The 17357-nt window shown below is 40.4% G+C and overlaps 1 protein-coding gene across 11 annotated transcripts in view; it reads left to right on the top strand.

Annotated features, from left to right (window-relative positions):
- The window catches only part of nebl (nebulette), a 52084-nt gene that overhangs the window by 9615 nt on the left and 25112 nt on the right, over window positions 1–17357 (top strand). For 3 of the 11 annotated variants that reach the window (XM_044104883.1, XM_044104880.1, XM_044104878.1), the window contains exons 1-24: window positions 5913–7482; window positions 7771–7976; window positions 8270–8341; window positions 9101–9202; window positions 9273–9383; window positions 9613–9723; window positions 9823–9933; window positions 10357–10467; window positions 10630–10743; window positions 11132–11242; window positions 11316–11426; window positions 11585–11695; window positions 11988–12095; window positions 12296–12406; window positions 12503–12613; window positions 13579–13689; window positions 14059–14166; window positions 14497–14607; window positions 14702–14812; window positions 15300–15407; window positions 15588–15698; window positions 16084–16194; window positions 16670–16780; window positions 16888–16998. In XM_044104883.1, the coding sequence (XP_043960818.1) occupies window positions 7458–7482; window positions 7771–7976; window positions 8270–8341; window positions 9101–9202; window positions 9273–9383; window positions 9613–9723; window positions 9823–9933; window positions 10357–10467; window positions 10630–10743; window positions 11132–11242; window positions 11316–11426; window positions 11585–11695; window positions 11988–12095; window positions 12296–12406; window positions 12503–12613; window positions 13579–13689; window positions 14059–14166; window positions 14497–14607; window positions 14702–14812; window positions 15300–15407; window positions 15588–15698; window positions 16084–16194; window positions 16670–16780; window positions 16888–16998 (2619 nt within the window). In that variant the 5' untranslated portion in view covers window positions 5913–7457. Of the gene's footprint in view, window positions 1–1943; window positions 2029–5674; window positions 5783–5879; window positions 7483–7770; window positions 7977–8269; window positions 8342–9100; window positions 9203–9272; window positions 9384–9612; window positions 9724–9822; window positions 9934–10356; window positions 10468–10629; window positions 10744–11131; window positions 11243–11315; window positions 11427–11584; window positions 11696–11987; window positions 12096–12295; window positions 12407–12502; window positions 12614–13578; window positions 13690–14058; window positions 14167–14496; window positions 14608–14701; window positions 14813–15299; window positions 15408–15587; window positions 15699–16083; window positions 16195–16669; window positions 16781–16887; window positions 16999–17357 lie in introns of those variants that run through there. The other 8 variants (XM_044104890.1, XM_044104889.1, XM_044104888.1 and 5 more) reach the window with 7 other exon arrangements.

Genomic DNA, 17357 nt, shown 5'->3' with positions numbered 1-17357 from the left:
GTTTGGTTCTGTGATTTATTAGGAACCAGGGTTCACAACCTGCGGCTCGGGGCCAGAAAGTGGCGTTTCAGTAACTTTGGCTGTTTTTTCTAAATGAAGATCCAACAACAAATTCAGATTTTCAACAGTTTTTACTTTATTGCCACAATATTTGCATTGAATTCCCACAAAGAATGAATCTGAAAGTCCCAATAATGTTAAATCTGTTTTCTGTTCTTTAGTTTAAAATTAGGAGCTTTTTTTGTTTTTACACCATTTTTTATCTCTCAGAATAAAAAGATCTGTTGTCTTTATGCTAATGTTTTCTGCTCACACCCGATGAACGAAGCGTCCGCGGTTGTCACGGCAACGGGAGCAGGCGGAGGGAAACCTGAAGGATGCAGTTTTTCTGTTTTTATCGTGTTGAAGCAGAAACAGCAGATTAATGTTTCAAACTCTTCAGTAAATCAGATAAAATCATTTTCTCCTTTTTGCCACCCAGAAATCTGAACAAGCTGATTTTACCAGTGAAACCAGTTAACAGAGTCAGACTGTTAACTGGTCCAGTGTTTCTGAAGTTACTCTAGATTCATGTAATAAGATGGTTATTAATCATTTAAAAGTAAATTATAATTTTCTGGTCATTTATTTATATTTTTTTATTGTCTCTCATGTTTTGCTGTTAATTAAACAAAAATCATAAACCTCTCTGTTCCTTGTTGGAAGGACAGAAATAATATTTTCTTTCATATAAATTTAAATCTTTCCTTTCTAACCTTTTGACCTCTGATTGGGTTTGTTTCTGTTTTCCTTTATGTGCCAATCAGAACCTCAAACATGGACCTGCTTGGTGCTCTGATGTTATTAATGCGTTAATGTAGGAGGATTTTATTATTGATGGAGCAGAGTGAGAGTTTTCAGGTCAGATGGATTCCTGTCGCTCTCAGCCTGAAGAGTTTGGAAACGTGGAGGAAAGATGAGAAGAGATTCAGTCCAACAGAACCGAAGAAAGAAACACTTTAAATAAAACAACTTTCACTTTAAAGGAAACATGAGAATAAAAGACCTGAAGCTGCGATGAGTGGGAGGAGAGCAGGACCAGCGATGATGATGATGATGATGATGATGATGATGATGATGATGATGATGATGATGATGATGATGATGATGATGATGATGATGAATCATGGAGCGAACGGCGCCTCAGGATAAAACCCACAGCTCCCAGTCTGACCATCATCAAATCAGACAAATACGACCAAAATCCAGTTTTTCCCCAAATGCAAATATTTAACTTTATTTATTTATCTATTTGTTTATTTTAAACTCTTTCTATTGATGTTCAGTTCTGATTAATAAAGATCAAATGAAACAAAACAATCCAAGCGCCTGTGGATCATAACAAAATGAAACCTGATATAATTCCCAGAATGCAATGCTGCTCACAGCGCAGAGAAACAGTAAATATTGTCCATAATTCAGTGAGTTATTATAAGGAACAGAAATGTTTTTTAAAATCCAGTTTAATATTTTTTGCAGCGTTTTATTTCAGAGATCAAAGTTTCAGTTTTTCTGATCAAACAGTTTTAAACTTTTCTGAGTTCCTCTAGTATAGATCTATATGATGTAGACAGTGGATGATGATAAAATGAACTCAGGCTCTATCAGCAGCTGCTGTTGCTCTGCAGCCTCATCGTCATCAAAGTTACTCCGTCACCATGGAAACGGCCCTGACGTTTCACTTCCTGCTGCTTTAATCAACAAACTGAACAGAACTTTGGTTTCAAGAATGTCGGCAATCAAAAGATGAAACAGGAGATTATAAGATGAAAATATGAATCACTTTTATTCTGCAGAACAATAATAAAGTTTGTTCTGGTTTCCAGTCTGTCGGTCGATTTAAACCCAGCTGATTCAGATTAAACCAGATTAAGACAGATTAAGCCTGTTCCTGTGTTTTTCAGACATTACCCCAAGACGTCGTTCACCATCGTCACCGACACGCCGGAGAACCTGCGGCTGCGGCAGCAGAGCGAGCTGCAGAGCCAGGTGAGCAGATCCCCCTCCGCCCTGCAGGGGGCGCCACTCAGTCAGCAGGTTACCAAAATTAGGACTGGCTAAGAAAAAAAATTTAAATAAAATTATGAGAATAAAACCATAATATTACGAGTTTACTCTCATATTGTCATAACTTTATTGTCATAATTTAATATTTTTAAGTTTTTCCATCAACGCTGCAGTTCAGTGTTTCTTTCTGCTCTGTTATTTTTTCTCATATTTAATATTAAAGTTATGAACAACAGATTAAATCCAACTCAGATTCCCTACAGCAGGAAACTGTAACCATGGTAACGATTTCAATAACGATTTACCGATTTCCCAACTCTTCTCCATCACGTTGTCTAAACCAGGCCAACACAACAGGATGACAAAGTTAATTCATCCATTCATCAGGTATGAATGAATGAATTAAAGATGAATATGAAACAAAACATAAAACCAGCGTTTCATTTGAACTCAGGAGGAAATGATCCATGTTTCTGGGTTCAGTAATTCAGGAGCTCCAACCAAATATTTAAATGTTTCGATTGGAAATGATTTTTATTGATCTGATGGAATATTCATGTTTTCTGAATTTATTTTGGGTTTTCATTCTGTGTGATCTGCAGTCAATAACTGAAAGGTTTAAAGGTTTGTGTAATAAATCTATAATAACTGAGTTTCTGTAATAAATGATCAATACAGTGTTGAATGATCTGGTGATGTTTGATTAACTGGTTAATTATTAGGTATTAAATTTATTCACTGAGTTTTTCCAGGTTTTGAAGCTCAAACTGCCTCTAGATTAATTCTGTGGATCAGATTCACACAAACGTTTTTTTCTTTCAACACTTTGTTCTGTCTGTTTCTTTCATCAAATGAACATTTTCAGACTTTGTGCTTCTGTTAACGATTAATTGATCTCTAAATTAATTGGTGATTATTTCAATAATCGATTCCTCATGATTAATCGTTTCCTGCTGACCAATCAGGTGGGAATGAAACCGTCCAGCCGGTGATCAGAGTTCGGTTCAGTTCTGATTCAGGTTAAATTCCTGTTGGGTTTCATCCTGGATCAGAACCGGCTGTCATTCCCCAGGCCTCCTCAGGGGGCGCCGCTCTGAGTCACTGACCGCAGCGGCGGCATGCGGCGGCCATATGCCGTCATCAGCCAGCAGGCTGACACACAGGGACAGATGTCCACTCAGCAGTCTGAACTGGACCCGCTGAGCGTCAGGACAGCAAACAAAACATGGAGACAAAGAATTTAAACTATTCAGACCAAAAATCCAACAGTTTAGGAAACCAAACAACAAATTTCTCTGAGCTCTCTTGTCTGAAATGTTCTCCTTTTGGGAATATTTTTTATTTCTGCAGAAAGAAAATATTTGAGGTGATTTGGAGATGACCTAAAAATCCTTCCCAGATTGTTGAGCAGCAGAAGACAGAAACCTGAGCTGCTGCTTTCCCTCTAAATCCATCGTTAGTATAAAGTATTATAAATGTGTTCTGGTTCTGGTTCTGGTTCTAAACATGTTGGAGTTCTTTGCTGTGATCTCGGTTGAGGTCCGGTCTCTCTGACCCGTCCTGCTCAGCTGCGTCAGAACGTCTTTATTCTGTCTCTTCACATTACAGCGGTTACAAACACACATCTGATGTGTGTGTGAAAACACACGTCTGTTCAGCAGCGACCCACTTTGAGCCGTGATGTCACTGATCATGTGACCCGATGATGTTTGTGATTCATCGCTTCAGAATCCACATTATTTCTGTAGATGTGAATGAAACCCTGAAACCAGCAGAGGTTCTGTTCAGTAACTGGTTCTGTTCAGTAACTGGTTCTGTTCAGTAAACCTGGTTCTGTTCAGCAGCTCTGGGTTTAGTTTATGGCCTGGTCCCAGTCTGCTGCTGGGTTTAATGGGCCGTTACTGGTGACTGATGGACGTTACATTTCCCCTGAAGGTCAAGCTGAAGGTCAGCGGAGCGCTAACGGAGCGTTAGCGGAGCGCTAACCGTCTCTGTGCTTTAACTGTGAATCATCTGCTGAGTTTCACTGAACCATGAAGGGTTAATAGAAAACGGTTTGATGCTTCGCTGCAGTTAGAGTTCTGACCCAAACGATCAGAACATCCTGACAGGTTTAATCTGCAGCTCAGAGGATGTTCTCAGATTATAACCCGGTTCGGCTGCAGGTTCCTCCAGGTTCCTCCAGGTTTCTCCAGGTTCCTCCAGGTTCCTTTGGGTTCCTCCAGGTTTCTCCAGGTTCCTTTGGGTTCCTCCAGATTCCTCCAGGTTTCTCCAGGTTTCTCCAGGTTCCTTCTCACAGAGTGAAAGATCCACTTTCACATCAGCTCTCTGTCAGAACGTTGACGGTTTTAAAAACGGACCAGAACCAACATCGTATTGATCAGTTGAAGGTTTTCTAGGTTCATTACCTTCCCTCCATCCTGGACTTTTACAGGTCAAAGGTCAGGAAAAGGGCGGCTAACATATCTGCAGACCCCACACATCCTGGACACAAACATCATGTTTCACAGAGAAACTCTAACCTCTGACTGTTTCTCTAACAGACATTAATATTATTTCTACTAATTTAACTTTATCTTTATAAACATTCATTCTGTCATATTTTCACTTTTTCATGTGAAAAGTTTTCATTGGGAGGAAATGGAACCAGGTTCTTACCTGACTGGAGGTAAATCAGCTATAGACGAAATATAGATTATCGTCTATATTTGGAATATTTCAAACTTGGCAAATAAACCTGGTTTTTATTCTGGTTATTAAGTTTTAATTAGTTTGCAAATAGGTGGAAATGTTTTTATAGATTTTCTGAAACTGTGAAAGAGTGGAATTAGAAAAATATTTAAAGTTTATCATTAAAGGAATTGATGGTTATTTATTGTAATTATCTTTAAAATCATTAATTTAATCAAACAGAAATAAACATGTTTTGTTGTTGAAATAATTCCTCTGTTGATCTTCAGGTTCTATAAATAATCTGCATGCAGAACAACGACACTAAATAAACTGTTTAGTCCAGATCCATTAAAACTCTTTGTTTTAACTGAGTTTCAAGTTTTTACAGTGAAACTCCAGGATTAATCGACCAGAAACCTTTTAAATGTTGAAAAGAGCTTTTTAAGCCCAGCGGGTCGGTGGAGTGGTTCTGAAGTATGCTCAGTGTGTGTGTGTGTGTGTGTGTGTGTGTGTGTGTGTGTGTGGGCTGGTCATCAGGAATAGAAAACAGGCCTGGTGAAGGTAACAGCCTCCTCTCACCAGCAGGCTGGCGGAGCTCCAGCTTGGTGACTCTTCCTCCTCCTACACTTTGCTTTTGTTTTCTGTTTTTGCTAAACCAAAAGGTTCTGCAGAAACAACCTTCACATCCCAACTGGTTCTGCACCGTTCTGCTGGGGACTTAAAGGAAACACCAAGCACACACACCTCCAAACTGCACCTGCACTAGTTGAGGTTGAAGCACCATGGAGACGCCAGACTGTCAAAATAAAACATCATCATCGTTTTTACGCACCAGGAGATGATTTTCTTCTCACTGAATGTTTTTTAGATCCTGGATATAAAATCTGACATTTTCAGCTCAGATCAATAGAAACTGAACTTTAAATCAGAGCTGTGTGTGTTTTTCTCTCTGCAGGTGAAATATAAGAAGGACTTTGAGGAGAGTAAAGGTCGCGGGGTCAGCATGATGACCGACACTCCAGAGATGCAGAGACTCAGACGGACTCAGGAGCAAATCAGTAACGTATGGAGACACATTCCTGTCCGCAGGGTGTGTGTGTGTGTGTGTGTGTGTGTGTGTTCGGTGGCGGGGCGTTTTGGTCAGTGAGCATTCTGTATGATCTACATGCTTCCTGCTTCAGTCTTTAATGTTTCTGATCAACAAACATCATATTTTAATATTCAGATTTTATCAACAGTTTGTGACTGAAATCTGAAATAATGTTTTTGTCTCCTGAAGTCAAACAGAAAAGTTTTTTACTGAATCAAAAGATCTGTGAGATTTTTCTTGTTTTGAGACAAAGAGTGTTTCTGCAGACAGATGCTCCACTCGTCAGTCCAGATGCCGACTCCTGGTGAAGTATATTTCTGATTTATATTTATTTCACACACATCACTCTGTTTCAAACAAAACAAAAAGATGATTTTTATTTAAACATCAGGCAAAATAAAATATGGATATTAATATAAATAAACCAAAACAATAAAACTCAGATGTTTCTAAAGGTTTATGTTAATCCTGCTGGATATTTTTATTAATTATTTTACATATTCTCAGTTCTAATCTGGATAACTGAAGTTTTATTTTCTTGTTTTCTATCATATTTGCTGAGGTGTTTTAGAAAATGTTGCCTGATGTTTTATAATAATGAATAAAAAGTGAAGGATGAAAAGAGGAAACATTATTTTTATTTAGAAAACAATAAAAACAGGAGATTCTTCCGTTCTGCCCATCATGAACATTTTATTCCTCTGCAGCTCATTTCATAAATGTCTCAGTTTTACATTCTTCTTGTTATTTTCAGCATTCTGTTTACCTGAGGCAGTGATGACATCACAGCTCACCTAAAACTAAAACTAAAACTGTTTCCATGAATTAAACTCTAAATCCTGGTAAATAGATTCTTCATCGATCTCAGGTTTCTGTTTTTGGATTTTCCTGCAGCAGATGGTCGTCTGGTTCTGGTCACACCTTCATGTTTACGACCAGAACCATCTGACGGGTCGGTACCGCTGCCAGGATCCCTGCTGGAGTCGCTCTGATCCCCGAGGAGAAGCAGAAATAAATCCTGTCCGTCTGTCTGTCAGACATGGTGGCTGCACCTTCCTCTGATGGAAAACATCTAGTGATCAGATTTAAACACGTTGTCAGGTTTAGTTTAATCTGGATTTTCTTCATTCTAACTTCAGGTGAACAAAAACAAACATTAACAGTTTAATTATTTACTAAACTAAACAGGTTTTGTTCAGTTATCAGGTCAAATCTCACTGCAGGGACAGTTTGTTACATTCCTTCCACCGTGTGAGCTCAACCTTCACCACTTCATACCACACACACACACACACACACACACACACACACACACGCACACACACACACACACACACACAGTGAGTGTTTGAGATGAAGGCCTGGTCCTGATAAGCTCTGAAGTGTTGGGCTAAATGTGGAAACCGGCGGTGATAAAACGAACCGGCGTTGAACCATCAGGCGGTCGGCAGCGAGGCGTTCAGGCTCAGTCAGGAGAAGTTAGAGGTGAATCAACATCCTGGAAGGTTTTTGAATATCAAAACCAAGAATCCATTTCTTCAAGGTAAGACGTGACGAATCTGCAGAGGTTTGAATCCAAAACGTCGGGACTTTAAATCGTTTCCTGAAGAAAAGAGGAAGGCTGGAGGTGAGGAAGACTCTGCTGGACATGGAGGGACAGCCAGAGGTCAAAGGTCAGTTCAGGATTCAGTTCAGATGGACGAGATTTTACAGGTAATGGAGAAATGTTAGAGGAAAACGAGAATCAACATGGAGGCCAACAAGGTCAAACTGTGACCTTGAAAATAACAGAAATATTCTGTTTTTATTCATTAAACTTCATGTTGAGCTGATCTGAAATCAAATATAATCTGTACAGAACCAGGCAGCGTTCTCCTCCTCATCACTGAACGTTAAGTTTTTATTGTGTTTAGAAAAAACAGAAAAATAAAAATTTTTAATAAACTGATGATTTTCCTCAGAAACCAGAATGGAGGCAGAAAACGATTCAACAGCATCAGACGGAGGGAAGGAAAAACTGCAAACAGTGGAGGGAGAGAAAGAAGAGATTCTACAGGAGGCGGAGGAGAAGATGGAGGAGGAAGAGGAGGAAGAGGAGGATGGAGTAGATGAAGAGGAGGATGAAGAGAGAAAAACAAAGAAACATTTGGCACTTTGGGAATCTGAGGTGAGAATCTGATCTGCAGCTTCATGACTGAAGTTGTATTAATTTTCTTTAAATATGTAAATTTTGTAAAAATGATCCTTTAAAGTTAAAACTGGAGGAGAATTTAATCAGAACCTCTGAGAGCAGCAGAACCTCCAGCGGTTCGGTTCTCCTGAATCCACTGATCCACCTTCCTGTTCCTGATTTCATCCTTTCATTCAGGGTTTCCTGAGTGAAAGGATGACATCATCAGTCTCCTGATGATGTCATCGCTGCAGTTTCTTCTTCATGTGTTTCTCCTCCTGGTCCTCCAGGCTGCTGCAGACGTGAAGCCGCCGCTGCCGGATCCAGAGTTCAACCGCAGATGCAGTTTGATCCTCAGTGACGTGAGTCCACAACGTTCAGCAGGAAGAAATCCTGCTGGTTCTGAGGGCCCAGCACAGCACTGCCAGACTTTGACTAGGCCTTTGCAACGCCTTCATTTAGCTTCCATTCCAGGGTTTGTTATGGGGCGGTTCTGGTGACCCGGGCTCATGGTCAGGAGGTTCTGGTGACCCAGTCTTGGTTCGGTTCTGATGGTAAAAGAGACGGGCTTGGCTGATTGGGAGGAGCTGCTGTTGATTCAAAGCCGATAAAGCCGGGAGGTCAGCGTGCTTTAAATAGGCCGTTTCTGCTCCTCCATCAGGGTTCTTTTCTCTACTGGATCAATCTGATGCTAACAGCCACCCTGAAGGAGACTCAACCCCAAAATAAGCCTGTTTCCATGGAAACGACAGCCATTTTCATCAGGACAAACATCTGGAGGAGAAAATCTGCCTTTTGAAAACTTTTTCTGCTGTTTCTGTGTTTTAACTAAACATTCTCATCAAGTTTAAACTTTCTTTGACTAAAATCTACTTTATTTACTCCTAGAAGGAAATTAAATGTTGTAACTCTTCTAAGAGTGGACATGGATCTCCAGTAGCAGTCAGTGTTGCAGTGGTTGTTATGTTATATATATACTATAACAGTGTTCAGTTTGGATTTAACTTCCAGTGGAAATAATCAGACTAATAATAATAAATGGTGATTTTTATTTTTATCCAGCTGCAGGTTTGTGTGCAAATGCTAATGCTAATGCTAACGCTAGCTCTGCTGTGCTGCAGGTCCGGTATAAGGAGGACTTTGAGAAGATGAAGGGTCAGAGTCTGTTTGTCCCTGGAGCCGAACTCATTCACTCCAGGAACATCAGCGCTGTGATCTCCGAGGTCTGAACTCACCGCTGAAGGTCACATGACCTGGTCTGCTTCCTGTTAGCCTGACACTCTCTGTTTCCAGTCCAAGTACAAGGAGGACGGGAAGAAGGAGGCGAATCTGTCTCTGTACTCCGTCCTGCCTGAGACTCCAGAGACGCAGCGAGCCAAGGAAGCTTCAGAGCTGCAGAGCGAGGTCCAACGTCTTCAGTAGACCAGAGTCACCAAGAACCAGATAACCAGATTATAAAATAATCAGATAATTAAATAATCAGATAATAAAATCATCACTGCATCAATCACAGAAAATACCATTTATTGAGCTTCTGCAGAATCTGCAGCTGTTAACCTTTCCTCAGTCAGCTGATCGTTACCTGAAGGATTCATCAGTTTGTTGGTTTAATTTTTATTTTATTTGTTTTCAGATCAAGTACAAAGGGAATGTGAAGACGGAGATTTCTTCCTCTCTTTACTCTCTGCTGCCTGAAACCACAGAGACCCAGTTTGTGAGAGAGCTGACGGAGATGCAGAGCGAGGTCCGACTGGTTCCGGTTCTGCTCCAGATTGGGTCAAATGTTTGTATTTAACCGATAATTCACCAATAATTCACCAATAATTCTCTGTCTGATCTGCAGAACAAATACAAGGAGGAAGGCAGGAAGGAGATGAGCAGCAGTTTGTTCTCTCAGCTTTCTGAAACCAGCCAGACGCAGCTGGCCCGAACCGTCCAGGACCTCCAGAGCCAGGTACCGGACCGGACCAGAACCAGAACCAGAACCACCATCCCAAACCTGAGGCTGTGTTAGGGTTAGGATTGGCTGCTGAACGCAGATCCTCAAATTAACTCAGAGGTTTTCAGAGGCTGAAGGTTTAAAATGGAGCAGATTTGATGTAAAACCTTCAGCCTTCCTGTTAGCAGGTGAAAGTCTGGATCTCTCTGAACCACAGAACGTCTCAGCATGTGGTGGAAACACGTCGTCCTTCTAAACGTCTTTCCTGATGACCTGAACGTCTCAGATACTGACAGCAGCAAACCGTCTGCAGCTGAAATCCCTCAGATCAATTCTTCCTTCCTCTCACCGTTTCAGTTTCCTTTTGTCGTTTGGACTTTCTGGTGTTTCCGTTCAGACATGCAGATTGTTTTCTGATCTGACTTCGTTCTGTTTCAGAAAAAGTACCAGGAAGACGGGAAGAGGAAGGCGTCCGTGTCGCTGTACTCCCAGCTCCCAGACACGCCGGAGATCCAACACGCCCTGGAGGTTTCCCAACTGCAGAGCCACGTATGCAAACACACCGGGTCTGGTCCGGTCTGGTCCGGTCCGGTCCAGAGCTAATAACATGTCTTCATTTAACCGTTACCGTTCCAGATCCGTCCTCATAGCTCTAATCCCATCAGATCAGCTGCAGGATTCAGTTTCTGATCTGAAGGTTTTCGTCTCCAGGTGAATTATCGCTCCACGCTGCTGGGAAGAGGAGCTGCTTCCTCCCTGTACGCCCAGCTGCCCGACACCACAGAGATCCAGTTCGCCCGGGAGATGACGGAGCTGCACAGTGAGGTACCACACACACACACACACACACACACACACACACACACACCCACACACACACACACACCCACACACACACACAGCAGGACGTCTGGAAAAAGTCCTGATTTATTAAATATTACTAATTTTTATAAATCAGCCTCCAGACTTCCAGAACTTCTTCATTATTTCTGATGTTTCCTTCAACCATTTGCTGCTTAAATTATATTATTTAATAAACTCCAACTGCTTGAATTCAAAATGTGATAAAATGAGATCAGGACCTTCAGACAGGAACATGAACTCAATGTTTAAAATATTAATCAGAAGTTTAAAATGAAATCAGATGTTTTATTTAAATCAACATCTAAATAAATCAGCATGAATGGCCTATTTAAAGTCTTTTTTTCCTCAGAGTAAATACAAGGAGGGCGGCAGGAAGAGCCTGTCCCAGAGTTTCTACTCCCAGCTGCCAGAAACGGCAGAGACTCAGTTTGCTAAAAGTGTTTCTGACCTGCAGAGCCAGGTGAGACGAAGGTGGTCAGAGAAACCCTGCAGCTGTTCTGGAACCTGTGAACATTCAAACCGTCTGATTTCAGACCAGATACAAGGAGTCTGGGAGGAAAGGCGGGAGCTCCAGTCTGTACTCTCTGCTGCCGGAGACGATAGAAACGGTTCGGGCCAAAGAGGTTTCTGAGCTCTGCAGCGAGGTAAAACATGGCCGACGTTCCCACTGAAACCAGTGGAACCAGTGAAACCAGAGGGATCACCCACTAATATGAGACTGGAAAGAAGTTTCAGGATAAAATGTGTTACTGTCTCTTTAAGCTTGCTGTTTGACGTTCTGCTCTCTGGGTTCGATCTGCAGCTGAAGTATAAAGAAGACGGCAGGAAGGAGGCGAGCCTCAGCCTGTACGCCGTCCTGCCGGTAACCATGGAAACGCAGCGAGCCAAGGAGGCGTCCAGCCTGCAGAGCCAGGTCCGCCGCCGAGCGCCAGCCTGGTTCTGAAACACCAGGATGTCACTTTACATAAATTTATAATAATCTGATAACATCAGTTAATTATGGGATTCCTCAAGGCTTCGTCCTGCAGCCACTTCTAGTTTTCTATCAAAAATATTTCCAACTGTTCTGTTTGTTTAGAGACGAGTTGTTTTGATATTTTCTCCGTTTTAAACATTAATATTATTTAAACAGACGATCAGAATGAGAGCAGATCCTCCTGATCTTCCTGTTTCTAAATGTATTTCATGTTTCATGTCTCCTGCAGGTGAAATATAAAGAAGGAGTGAAGGAGATTCACAGCAGTTTGTACCATCAGCTGCCTGAAACTACGGAAACCCAGATGGCCAAACATCTGTCAGAGCTGCAGAGTGACGTAGGAACACAAACCTTTATAGAAAACAGAAAGTTTTACATTCTGTTCTGGGAAAATACACAGAAAGCTTGAAGAACCATTCAGAAAAATATGATGAACTTTTCTACAGAAATCCTGAAATAAAGATAATAATGAGCAGATAAAATAAAACCCGACTGGATGAACTCAGTAAATGAATTAAATTTATTTCTGGTGTTCAGATGAAATATAGAGAAGCAGGAAAGAAGCAGATCAGCAGCTGCCTTTACTCTCTGCTGCCTGCGACTCTGGAGACGCAACACGCTAAAGAGACGACCGAGCAGCTGAGCCAGGTGAGCAGAGTAATCAGAGTAATCAGAGTAATCAGAGTAATCAGTTACAGTTACTCAGAGTAATCACAGTAACATGTTTATGTGAAATCTGAGCAGCTGAAGTACCAGGAGAGCAGCAGGAAGGAAATGTCCAGCAGCCATTATGCCACCATGCCGGAGACGTCAGAGACCAGCTTCGCCAGAGAAATGAGCGACCTGCAGAGTGAGGTGAGCAGCGTCATGTGACCCGATCAGATCCACCATGTTGACCTGAAACTCTTCCTCAACAGGAAGGCCGTTAACCTTTAACCTTCCTGTTAGCTCTTCAGCTCACCTTTGGTTTAATGTTAGAATTGGATAAACCTTGTATGCAGTAATGACAGAATCATTCCTCTGAGTGCTGTAGCTAATGTCTGATGTGCTAAAACTGTTAGCATTACCAGCCTGACCTCATTCTGGATTTACTACATTCCTGCAGTTTCAGTTTTTATCATGCAGCCAAAATTTTAATTTCCATCTCCATCCTTTGATTTTCCTAAAAGGCTCTAAAAAACTTCATGTACAAATTTCTGTCATTTCCTGATTGGACTCATTATGAAACCTTCGTCCTATCAAAGGTTCACAGATACAGGTAGATTTTATAATCCAATGATTAATAATTTTAATTTTAATGAGAATCTGAGAAACGTTTTCCAGGATTAGGAAACTTCCAGACATATTTCAGTTTTTCTGTTTTTAATTCTTATAGTAGAAACTAGAAGCCAGACAAAAATAAAACACAGATATTTAATTTTAAGATAATTTTATTAAACTGTTTTCTGAGAAATCCTGGATCCACATTAACTCAGATTACTGATATCAAACACTAGAGATCATTAAAGATCATCAGCTGGTTCTGTCCAACCCATCCAGAATCGGGTCACAGTGGTAATAATTTATTCACGTCTCTCATGAATTTATTTTATTTTGTCACGTCCTGCAGAGCTGCAGCGTCTCTGATGTTTCTTTGAATCGTCGGCTTTGATTAGCATCACAAAGACGATCAAAGAGTCGCAGCTTTTTAATGCTGATGAGGCGAAACGCTCAGAGTTAACGAGGTTCTGCTCAGGACCGGCCCGATCCGCCGAGAGGAATGAACAGAACCATGTTAGTCATGATGACCTGGATTATTAATCTCCTGCTTTGTGTTGAAGGTTAAATATAAGCAGGACGGGAAGAAGAGCGTCTCTCAGAGCCTCTACAGTCGGCTGCCAGAAACGGCTGAGATGAAGTTCGTTAAAGACGTTGCTGAGCTGCAGAGCGAGGTGAGCCAAACGGGCCGGGTCGGGCCGCAGAACTAACTGGGTCGGGCCGCAGAACCAGGACTGAAATACATAAACCCAAACACAACGCAGCTCATCTGAGACATTCAGCTGAAACAGGAAACCAAAAGTTTATCTCATGTTTCACAACATGGATCTGAAAATCTGACAGTTTTATTTATTCTTTGCACATAAAAATATAAATACAGACAAGATTCCCAAGAAACTGTGAATATTTTGACTCTTATATTAAAATCAAAGGTTCATATCTGGTCTATTTATATTATTAAAGTAAATGAAGGTTTAAAATCTCCTTCTGAGTGTTTTGTTGTTTTAGTTTCCTGAGTTTTGGTCTTTGATTCTTCGCTGTAGATGAAATACCGGCAGGGCAGGAAGGAAGCGAGTCGCTCGCTGTTTTCCTCGCTGCCTGAGACTCTGGAGACGATTCACGCCAAGGAGGTTTCTGACCTGATCAATGAGGTAACGAACGTTTTACTGAAACATTGCAGGACGAGTTCACTAATGATTACTAATGGAATCATGTTTCACTCACACTAAACAGGAAAACATTTTTCTACAAATCACTGTTTACTGTATAAACAGAATTTAATGGGCTGCTTTTCCTCAAGATAACAAAAATAAACATAGTTTTTCATTAATTGCTCTTTTAATCAGTGAGTTATAGTTAAACTACATTAAACTTGATTGGTTAGCTGTACCTTTAAAGCAGTGGGCTGAGCCCTGAGCCCTGTGGGACGCCGTCGTTAATTGAACTGATGTTTTTCAGTTTTCTGTTTGATTTCCCTCCAGAGGAAATACAGAGACTCTGTGAAGAGAGATCTGAGCTGCAGCCTCTTCCACCAGCTGCCAGAGACGCTGCAGACGCTCCATGCTCAGGACGTCTGCGACATGCTCAGCGAGGTTTCAGCAGAAATGACTCTAAAACCTGAACCTGTTTTCCTCTCTGCAGGATGAAGAGCTGAATCTCATCCTCCTTTGTTTCACTGTTTTCCAGGTCAAATATAAAGAAGACGGTAAGAAGGAGATGAATGTGAACCTGTACTCTGTGATGCCTGAGACCATCGACACGCAACACGCCAAGCAGGCGTCAGAGCTGCAGAGTGACGTACGGGGCTTTGACTAGGACAGCAGAGTAACGCTGATCAAACAGCAGAAATAATAAAGTCCAGAACAGAAACACAAACTGATGAAAATAAACATTGTTTTATTCATAGATAATAACCAACATGGCTCCTTTTACTTACATTTATTATATTTTAAATGGAAATTAATTTCATACATTTTCCATTTGGTGACAAAGTTTACAAACAGTTGAGCCTCATAATTACTTTAAGCAAAATATATTTCCTAATATTTACTTATGTAATGATAATAGTTCTGATTGTCTCTTTGCTAACCAGAGAGTAACTTTGTTTTGTTTTATGTGAGTAAATTTAATATTAAAAACAGACAATAATTTTTGACAAATTGTCTGTTTTCCTGTTTTGTGATTTTCACAATTCTCTTTTCCTTTTCAGCTTTTCATGTTAAAACAAAGTAAAACATCCTTGTGAAGTTTATTTAGGTTTTGTGTGTGTCGTCGTTTCCTGCAGGTGAAATATAAAGAAGGACTGAAGGAGATTCACAGCAGTTTGTACCATCAGCTGGCTGAAACTACGGAAACCCAGATGGCCAAACATCTGTCAGAGCTGCAGAGTGACGTACGAACATGACGGCATTTCATTGGTTAAATTGTGTTTTACCGTCTGTAAAGTTATAAAATAATCATATTATATTCTATAAATGACTTTTACAGAACTTGGTAGAAACGCCTGAAAACTCTTGTTGGAAACAAATAATTAAAATCTGGTTAATGGAGGATTTCTGGTTTGAATTTCCAGACTAAATACAAAGAAGCTGGAAGGAAAGAGATGAGGGACAATCTTTACTGTCAGCTGCAGAACAACATGGAGACACAGAGAGCGAGAGACGCTGCAGCGCTGCAGAGTGAGGTGAGGAAGAGGAAGTTTTAATCTTCTTTTAATGAATTATTTGATGTATAAATGTATATATATACATTTCTCCTATTTTATGTCTCTGAATGGATGATTGTGGGAGTTTCTTCTGTTAAAAACTTTATTTCTAACTTAAAGAAAATGATTATAATGATCATAAAGTACAGAACAATATTTACTGCTACATGTTGTATCTTCAAAACATTTTGTCCTTTTGTGTTTTTAAATAAAAATATTAATTTATGACAAAAACAACAGTAATGGTACTGAGTGTTGAGCCCTGTGGAACACCACAGCTGATGAATGATGTGTTTTATTATTGTGTCTCTTAATGCAGTTTTTACAGTGTTTTATTATTTAACACGTTTATTTCTTTTAACAGATTAAATATAAAGAAAGGGGGAAGAAGGAAATGTCCGACTCTTTGTACTCGACTCTCCCTGACACTCTGGAAACCAGCTTCGCCAGAGACATGACTGACCTACTGAGTGAAGTAAATTAAATTAAAATACATCACAGGACACAGATTAATGTTTTCTTCTGCTTCTCTGGATTATTTGTTGCTGCTGGATTAGCTTGTAGTTTATAGATCCAATTTATTTAAAGTAAATAAAACAGATTTATTGGTTGGAAAATCAATTTATTGATTTTCTATCTGTTTAAATGTTTCCTTTTATTAACTCTGTAGATCCGGTTTATCTGAACTGAAGTGGATAAATGAATCCACCATTTAATCTGCTGGGTTTGGTTCAGATAACAAGAATTATTATTGCATGAGTTTCTTAAACATTTGAAAAAAAGATGAAATAAAGACCCAGAATGTTTCAGTGGCTCTGATTATTGATGATTTATCAATAATCAGTTCCATATTTACCCTCTGAGCTCTGATGGTTATAAAACTCATCAGTTTGTGTTATTAGATTCATGAGTTTTTTCTTTTCTTCTCAGTGTTTCTCATTTTGTTTCAGAACAAATACAAGGAGGAGGGGAAGAGGAATCTGGCTCACAGTTTTTACTCTCAGCTTCCAGAAACAGCAGAGACTCAGTTCGCTAAAACCGTCTCTGAGCTGCAGAGTGAGGTAATCAGAGCTTCAGCACATAAAACTCGATGAGTTTCCAGACGACAGACGTGTTTCAGGTGAATCAGTTTAAACTTGGAGAACTGATTCTTTTTGTTCATAATCAGATGAAATATAAGGAATCAGGGAAGAAAGAATCGGTGAACTCTCTGTACTCGACTCTACCGGAGACTCTGGAAACGCAGCGCGCTAAAGAGGCAACGCAGCTGCAGAGCCAGGTAACCACAGTCCAACACTGGGAACCTCTGACCTCTGACCTCCAGCCACTGACAGAACCACATGTAGCAGGAACTGACAGAAAAACTCCTGTCTGTTTTCATTCCCATCATTACTTCACTTTATTTGTTTCATTTCCATTTATGGAAATTCTGTTCCCAACAGGATTATTATAAGGTTCAGGTCTGAACTTTGACTGGACCATTTGGAGAATTTGTTTGTTGTTTATGATCATTGATGACCCAGTTGGAGGGAATCAACAGACAGACAGACAGAGAGACAGACAGACAGACAGACAGACAGACAGACAGAGAGACAGACAGACAGACAGACGGGCTCTGGAGTATTTACTGTACAAACG

The sequence above is a fragment of the Gambusia affinis genome, linkage group LG21 (assembly GCF_019740435.1).
Source record: "Gambusia affinis linkage group LG21, SWU_Gaff_1.0, whole genome shotgun sequence".
Taxonomy (NCBI): Eukaryota; Metazoa; Chordata; class Actinopteri; order Cyprinodontiformes; family Poeciliidae; genus Gambusia; species Gambusia affinis.
This window is presented reverse-complemented; position numbering and strand designations above follow the sequence as displayed.